The sequence below is a fragment of the Poromitra crassiceps genome (genome assembly GCF_964638095.1).
Source record: "Poromitra crassiceps genome assembly, chromosome: 1".
In the NCBI taxonomy this organism is placed as follows: Eukaryota; Metazoa; Chordata; class Actinopteri; order Beryciformes; family Melamphaidae; genus Poromitra; species Poromitra crassiceps.
The window spans coordinates 37071855-37080664 of record NC_139623.1 but is presented as its reverse complement, the minus strand read 5'-3'; the positions used below and the strand labels follow the sequence as shown (position 1 = coordinate 37080664).

Here is an 8810-nt window from a genome sequence, read left to right as displayed (position 1 = left end):
CACCACGCTGTTCGCGCACTTCCTTCCTTTCCACGATACAACCAGGATACAACGAGCGCGGGGAAGTTTGACAGTGACGGAAAACACAAGTCACATTACTTTTACGCTCTTTTTTATTCATCCGGGAAAACCTGCGAATATTTCTTTCAAGAATTGAGACAGAAGCTTTCATTCATCAAAATATCTGAGCGTTAACATAGCTAAGCCAACCATTGAAAATGGCCAAAATGAGAACTTTGGAGGAAGTACAGGCCACTCTGCAAATCGCCAAGCTCAAAGAGGAAGATCTGCAGAAAACAATCCACTGTCTGTCTTTTGGGGAAAACGTCTCATCTGCGGACTACTGCCTGATGGAGCTGGATGACACGCTGTGCAAACACATAGAAGCCGGGAAAAGGTGAACATATAACAGTAACTGTAGCCTACATTCTAATAGTGGGTCTAAGTGAGTGTGTGTGACAGTATACATCAAAGTGTTTGGTTTGAATTGAATGATTAACGTAGTTAGTCACTTAATTGAGTTCATTGGTCTAAATATTAACACATCATGTTAATAACCTTCATTTCCCCCCAACTTTTTCTTGTGTAAGACTTGTGATCGCAAGATTGATGAGGATGATGGTAATTATTACTGATAATGATAATTAGTATACAGTATTATAATTTAATACTTTTTAATCTAGTCTAGTCTTAATCTAGTTAGTGGTGACGAGATGATGAGAATGCTTATAATGACACTGAAAGTTATTACTAGCAATTATTATTATTTCTTCTCTCTCAGTCTAGTGATCCGAGGGGATAAGGATGAGCGTGCCGTGCTGTGTAGTGGTGACAAGACCTACGATCTGAAGATGGCCGACACGTCCAACCTGCTGCTATTTGTACCCGGATGCAGAACACCAGACCAGCTCACCAACAGCCAGGACAGCTCTCACCTGGTGCACACACAGGTTTGGAAATGATGCATAATACACAAGCTTACCTGCCTGTGAATGATCAACTCTGAATGAGCAGAGTAGTGAGATACACCCCCCCCCCCAAAGACACACAATTCACTGGTCAAATGCACCTATACACATAGTTACATTTGTTACACATTAATTAACAGTATCCTCTTTCTGCTGTAGATCTGGGGGTTCTGCAACAGTTACTGGGAGCTGAGGAAGCAGCGCCCTAAACTGAAGAAACTGAAGAGGCTTTTGATGGAGAATCCTTATGAAGGACCTGCTTTAGCGGGACAGGAGGAGAACACCGAACACAGGGTAAATACATATTCTAGTTTTGTGCCAGATGGAGATTTTGAGTGAAGTCATCAATCGTCATATCCTTTAGACCTGTGTAATGTCAGGTAGCAGACACCAGACACATGACCATATCCTACTTGATTGAATCTTGAGCCTTTTCTTCTTATAATGGTCCCATGGTAGTTCTCACCATTGCAGCCTTTCCTCCTCTCAAATGCTGTCAAATACAACAGAACATAAAACCTAATCAGACCATTTCTTATACCTACAGAAAGCACATATCATCATCATCATCATCATCATCACTTTATTGTCAGACACAAGGTCCATTAAAAAACACACACAATACATATAAAACAGGTAACAACACAATAAGAGCACCTAACATTTCTACAGTAAGGCACTGTACCAGTGTTTCCAGATGGAAGACATGTATCTAGTGTCACTGAGATTGACATATATACATACATGTATATGTGTGTGTGTGTGTGTGTGTGTGTGTGTGTGTATATATTTGACCTTTCCAAATAACTCCTATTTTCTAAGTAGATGGCCTTGCTGAGTGCTAGATGCGTGTTTGAACATTTTGAGTGCTGAGTTGACTTTGGAATGTTATTGTGAGGTTGTTGGTAAGTAGTTCCCCTCCATGTTCCCCTGTTGCCAGTACACAATGCTGGATCTGTTGGAGAAGATCCAGGCAAGTGAGGAGGAGATACTGGCCAACCTACAGACCATCCACGCCTGTCAGATAGATGGTAAGTTGTGTCATTTGTAGTAAAGACATTTTGAATTAACTTTTTTTGCTTGCTCCGAAGATCTCTCTCTGTTCAGAGAAGACTATAATTTGTGTCTTTCTTCCAGGCTACTGGCGTGTGTTGGACTTTGATTATGAGATGAAGCTTCTTGGTCATGTGGCTCAGCTGGTGGATTCTGAGTCCTGGTCCTTCAACAAAGTTCCCCTTGAAACCAGTCTGCAAGAATTGGGCCCATTGGAACCCAAGTAGGTTTACAGTTGAGGCATTTAAGCAGACTAGCTTGAGAGGAAACTCTAGAGCGAGCCAGCATTTCTGAATCCCACCAGTACTCATGTACAAGTCCAAATGGAAGTGCAGAAGATTGACAAAGCTGATAACTACAGGAGGCTTTCTGTGCTATTTAGACTAAAGAGACATGTGACTAACTATATCATTACTAATCAGGCTATACTGGCTCACTGAGCGGCTATTTTAGGCCAGATAGGCCTATAATCTAATGCGTTTTGTCCACTAGAGCAATTGTCATGAATTATATCCTCTTTCTTACAGAGAGATGATTGAGCACTGCTTTAACTGCTATGGGAAACCCCACACTGAGAATGGTAAGAAAAAAAACATCTAATTTTAGAATCCATGTATGTAATTCTTCGTCAGTAACCTTGCATTAGAATTGTACACAATCTGAAGCCGTGCTTGCCAGTTTGAATGCTAACCTCTCTGGATCTCTCTCTTCACCCCCATCCCTCCTCCCAACACACAGATCAGGTATTTTATGCACTGGATCAGGAGAAAGTGTGCCGGGCCATGGCCCTGCTGCTGCTGCAGAACGCTGTCAAGTTCAACCTGAGGGAGTTTCAGGAGGTGTGGCAGCAGAGTGTCCCAGAGGGCATGGTGACCAGACTGGACCAGCTGAAGGTTGGACTCTACTACCTCTCTCATAAAGTGCATTATAAGTAGAAGGGGGAATGATGATGTTGTGATGCATGTAGACAGTTATTTTTGTTGTTGTTGTTATTAGTGGCCGGGCCAGCGAAGCGGCAGGGCCACTTATTATTATTATTATTATTATTATTTTAACTTTGGGGGAAAGAGATTACCGTAAATTCCGGACTATAAGCCGCGGCTTTTTTCCCGTTTTTTGGCCCCTGCGGCTTATATAACGGTGCGTCTTATCTATGGATTTTTTCAGAAAAAAAAAAAAAAATACAAATAAAATCTCTCTTTTTTAGCACTCTTTCTAACTATAAATCCACTTCTGTTTTAATTTCCTCTCTTGCCCTCTTTTCACCACACCGCGGACACTGTGTGCACTGTAAAAATAAACAACGGTGGTGTTGTGTTATGTTGTTTTGTTGAAATGTTACGGTAATACGGTAAATGGGAGCTTCCTCAAACAGCCATCCCGACAATCCCCTCTGTGCGTGACCACTTACATATGGTAATTACGGTAAGCAAACGGCCACTCGGCCATCAACTCCCTCCCCCGACTACCAGGAGAAAATCACAAACTTCGGCGAATTCACACAAAGGAAGATCAAGGAATATTCCATCGAACCGGAGCAGATCATAAATATGGATGAAGTGCCTTTGACGTTCGACCTGCCACTCACTCGGACTGTTAACAAGAAGCGCCCTGGAGGATTCTTTCACCAAAAAAAAGCTTTGCTCGTTCTCGACAGCATGAGAACGAGCAGTAGAAGCAACACTCTCACTTACCATGGGGAAGGTACGCAGAAATTCACACGAGGCAGCTTTCAAGTTGAAAGCAGTCAATCTCGCATTAAAAGAGGGAAACAGAGCAGCCGCGCGTAACCTGGGCATCGATGAGTCAATGGTGAGGCGTTGGACGGTGCAGCAGGAGGAACTGTCTCAGCACGGAATATTATAGGAGTGTGAAAACATCCACAATCACCAACGGGTTCCAAAACGCTGGACTGCTGCGGGATGAAGAGAATGACGCCGCCACAGCTGGCGCTGAGGGCCGTCAGAGGCTTCAGAGGCTGTTCGATGCCGACAGTGATGAAGAGGAGTTCGTTGGTTTTGAGTGACAATGAAGGAGAGAGGAGAGTGGTTGACGAAGCCACCCTGAACCTGTTCGTTTCCGACACTGAAGATGAGGACTTTGGTGGTTTCAGTACGCAGGAAGAAGAGGAAGACGAGGATTAGTGACTTGACTTCTCTGGTTACAGGTTTGCTGCACATATAGCCTATTGTTGTGTGATTTTGTCTGGGGATTAGTGACCTGACTTTTGTTTTGTTTTGTTGAAATGTTAATAAATGGGAGCTTCCCCAAACAGCCATCGCTTTCCCGACATTCCTCTCTGTGCACGAACCCTTTCATATGGTAATTAAACATCAAAACACCCGCGGCTAGTCAATTTTGGTCCCGCGGCTTATAGACCGGTGCGTCTTATAGTCCGGAATTTACGGTACTAATAACTAGGATTTACTCACGGAGAAAATGGAAATATATTCTAAATTGATCTGTTGGCCAGGGATTCTTTTTTTTTTTTTTTTCAATTATTCAATTTTAAGTTTTACAAGACAGGACAACGACAAAGACAAAAAACAAAAACAAAAAGACAGGGCAGCTTAAACACTTCACAAAGACATAGATGTGGACAACAATGAAGAAAAGGATGGACAGATGAATGATAATACGATAAAATAAGTTAAATTAAATTAGATGTACAAGGCAAAAGGCAGTACTCAGGTGGCAGTATCACTTCGGTTGAGGTATCCAATAGTCAGTGTGGCCAGGGATTCTTGATTCTTCACACCACAATAATGCCTTGTTTTCTGTCTGAAACATATTTTCCTCTTCCCACGCATTTACACCAAGTTGAAAAAAAGCTTCAGCGAACTTGCATGAATTATTCGCTCGAGTTGAAAAATTTCAACTCGAAATTTCAACTCGAGCGAACGGGCGATGAAGTGAAAATCACGCCATTCACACCGCAAATATTCGCCTCATTTGCCCGGGGCGAAATCATATCTACTCATGTGTTTACTTTGCATTGACTTTGTAATCTCATTGCGCAAATTTGCAAAAATCGCCCCGGTGTGTACGCCCATTTAGGAAAAAGTTCTCCACAACAGGATACAAATATCCATCTGGCATTCATGGATTTGAGAACCTAATAACTGGTTTCCATCACCTGGCTGATCAACCTGTTGGCTTTAAGATCCCTCCCTGTATTTTCAGCCATATTGAATGAACATTTGAAAAGCTAATTGTGCATACTCTTTCCATTTCAGAATGCAAAAAGTATTCGGACAAATTAACTCAAAAAGTCACCGGACTTGTCAGATTGTCTTTCCTTCTTCTTGCATTTCAGTAAGCACTCAGTAGCCACCTAGTCTCTTAAAACAGACCGTCTCATCTACATCCGGCGAATGCAGCTAAACAGTCTGTACGTTACACCCCCAGAACATGCACAAGGAAGTTGGGAAAAAAACCTTCAGACTGGAAGGAAGTTCGAGGGAATCCGACCAATCACGACACGTGTGTCCACGAAAAATATGTTCCCCCCAGAAACTTAAACCGATGCAGGTTGCTAATGCTAGCAGTGCTTTAGATATACAGAATTACCATGGAAGCTACGCCGACGAAACCGGTGAAAGAAGACCCTGATAGACGTAAACGATGTATCCGCGGCTTGGAGGAACCTCGTGCAAGACGTTCACTTATTCCAGAGTTAAACGAACGTGATGAGGTAAGTTGCTAACGTTACTGAGCTTATCGTTTGTCAGAAGCCCCGAGTTCCGCGAATGCGGCATATTGGATTCTGATTGGACTAATGAGCGGAAGACCCGCCTTTCTGCTTCCCATTCCGGGTTGGTGCATGCTTCTCCCCCACGTATTACAGATGGTATGGCGGAAGCATTTGAAAATTGCGGAAGCCAACTCGTCTGTTTTAAGAGACTAGTAGCCACCTGTCTCTAAACCAGATGGAGCACAGGGTTTCCACTGACTTCTCAAACCAGTTCTCTATGGAAAAGTTGACCCCAGTCCTGACATCCTTGTCTCTCTTGCAGAGCCTGGCCCTGATGGACCGCAGCTCTCGTCCGGAGACCATCTGTATGCTGCGGGTGGAGGATCTCCCAGAAGACACCCTGGAGCGCTTCAACCACCTCTTCATTCTCCGAGAGAAATGGACAGAGGATGACATCACTCCATACATACAGTTGGTGTCATTTAAGAAAAAATACTAGCAATTTAAAGCAGCTACGAGCAACTTTTTCGATTGTTATTAAACAGTATAATTACAATATTGATGCATCACATCTTACCTATAATAGTAGCTGAGACCAAAGCCGTGTCAATCGGAGATTGCTCCCTTAGGTGATTATTAAGTCTGTGTCTGTCTAAACTCGCGTCAACAGGGGGCTCTCTCTCTCTCCTACCGCCGGACCGGCTACACCCGGAAGTGAAACGCGGAAGTGAAACCCGGAAGTGAAACGCAGCTGCCTGCCTACCCCGTTTGCGCTGCCTAGCAACATAACATAAACAATGTGAACGCCACGCATACTCTCGGGAACATCTCTCGTTATATTCTAACAGGTTTTTTGGAAGTTATTTTGTGGTTATGGCCGAAGTGGCTGCTGCAAACCGTTTCATTTCACTTCCTGATCTGCCCTGGCCACAGACAGACTAACACTGGCCGATTCACTCGGGGTTCAAGCGAGACTACTCTGCGTTGGTCTCGTCGACTATTAGAGGTAAGATGTGATGCATTGATATTAAATTTATACTGTTTAATAACAATCGAAAAAGTTGCTCGTAGCTGCTTTAAAAGCAGAAATATAATACACGGACAAATCCATGCACGTTTAATGTACTTGGTGATTCCCATAACAACTGACCGTGTGTTATTATTTCTCAGTCAAAAGATAGGAATGGCTATATGTGTTACAATGTGTCATGTGTCTCCCTCCCTCCTGTTGTCACCCAGGGACCTGTGTGGAGAGAAGCAGACCACTGGAGCCCTCCTGACTAAATACGCTCGCTCCTCCATGCAAAACGGTGTCAAGGTCTTCAACTCAAGAAGGCCTGTGGCAACCTGAACACATTCACTGTCAACTAATACTTTGGGTTGTGCAGTTTATGTGGTTGTTTTTATTCTCGATAGTCACGCCTTGTTAGCAATCCTCATTTAAACCTGTGGCTGTGGGCATTGCTAGCTGCTACTTAACTAGCTGGCAGGTAAGACAATTTATGAAGGAAAACAACCATCTACAGTTCAAAAATGTTAGTGCTCCTGTAACTAAACCCAGACCTGGTTTCGATTGTTCATTTTGTCTGTAAAAATGTTACATACTTGTAATAAAATAATTATTGAAAACATAGTAATATAGGTGATTTTGTGTGTATGTTTTTTGTTTTTTACCTTAAGCCGCCGGGATAGACCGATTGCTCCACACTCTGAGCTGCCCTGTTTCTGCTCTGGATTATTTCCCACAGACACTAAAATATTTTCATGGTGCTAATGAGTTTTGAAATTAGTATTCCTGAACTGACTGCATGTGTGAGCCTACCTGTGTCTGTCGTCATCACATCTAATTTAGTTGCCCCTCTTACATTCTGGACTTGTACTGTAAAGATAACTAAACGGACACTGAGCACGCCTTTTTTTTTTCCTTTTTTACTGTTTAGAGATTAAAGGTTGTTTGAATCTCAGCAGCTGGCTTCAGCACCAACCCGCTCCATTTTCTTCTGAGCGTGGAGGGGAATACTCACTCTGCTGGAAGCCTGCTATAGTGAAGAGATTGCTCTAGTGCAGGGGTTCCCAAACTTTTCCGTCCAAGTACCACTACGTACCATACCAAATTTCCCAGGGACCACTTCCCCTCTTCCCCCCGATAAAATTAAGTTTGCTTATTTAACCATGCAATAGCAGCAGAAAGGCTAATAAGGCTAATAAGGCTAGCTGGTTCAAAATGGACACACACCCCCGCCAACATTAGGCTGTGAAAAAGAGGACCCTTTTGAAAATGTTTTTTTTTCCCTTGCCAAAATTTTGAGTGTTATTTAGCTACCTTCCTGACAAACTAGCATGACATGGTTGGTACAAATCGGTTCCTTATGTCTCCTAGTTTCATATGATACCAGAAACTTCACTCTGGCTTTAAAACTGAGCCTGCTGCAGCCTCTGAAAGTAAATGTTCAAAATTGTGATATTTCCCAAATATCGCGATATTTCTGAAAATTGGCCCAATCCGGCTACTCCTCAGGGTTAATGTGTATGTAAATACTGTTGTCTGTAAAAAAAAAAAAACAATTTTCTGGCGGACCACCAGGCAGAGCCCCGCGGACCACAGTTTGGGAACCAATGCTCTAGTCTAGTGGACTGAAACACACTGCTCTCCCACTGAGAGAGATCTTCCTCTTGACAGATGCCCACCATCTGAAAGCAGGACTTGGCAGTGGAAGACAATCAGTGAATCAACCAACGTCATCCACCTAATATCCCAGTCTTTTTTCCTCCACAAATATTAGTGCAAAATGTGCTTTTTACACAAAGAGCACAACTCCATGTATTGCAGCCTTTTTGCCTCGAGAGGGGGATGAAAGTAATATTAAATATCTAGGGCTGTGGTGTCGTCCTTGAATTAGCATTTATTTTCTTTGGTTTGAAAAAAGGCTGGATACAAAGTAGACTTATACATTCTGTGGATGGGAAAAAAAAAGTTTGACCTTTATTGTGCATGGCCTCATTACAGTTCTCATTCATTCTCTCATTGTCAGAAAATGTAGTCGGTTTGAGTTCGTGACTGTTACTGTCCACTTGATGTTGCTGTATGACCAAGT

The 8810-nt window shown here is 42.9% G+C and overlaps 1 protein-coding gene across 1 annotated transcript; it reads left to right on the top strand.

Annotated features, from left to right (window-relative positions):
- Positions 1-71: 71 nt before the first annotated feature.
- On the top strand, positions 72-7245 carry dscc1 (DNA replication and sister chromatid cohesion 1). Its single transcript, XM_083642094.1, has 9 exons — positions 72-397; positions 782-950; positions 1128-1262; positions 1909-1999; positions 2106-2244; positions 2549-2601; positions 2760-2914; positions 6038-6186; positions 6955-7245. Exons 1-9 carry the CDS (start codon positions 219-221, stop codon positions 7064-7066), a joined length of 1182 nt encoding a protein of 393 aa, XP_083498220.1. The 5' UTR covers positions 72-218; the 3' UTR covers positions 7067-7245.
- Positions 7246-8810: the final 1565 nt, after the last annotated feature.

Bases quoted from the DNA above. Each gene is read 5' to 3' on its own strand.
- dscc1 (XM_083642094.1), top strand. From the start codon at position 219: ATGGCCAAAATGAGAACTTTGGAGGAAGTACAGGCCACTCTGCAAATC. The intron at 2,245-2,548 runs GTAGGTTTACAG...TCTTTCTTACAG, and splicing joins TTGGGCCCATTGGAACCCAA to AGAGATGATTGAGCACTGCT. The intron at 2,602-2,759 runs GTAAGAAAAAAA...CCCAACACACAG, and splicing joins GAAACCCCACACTGAGAATG to ATCAGGTATTTTATGCACTG.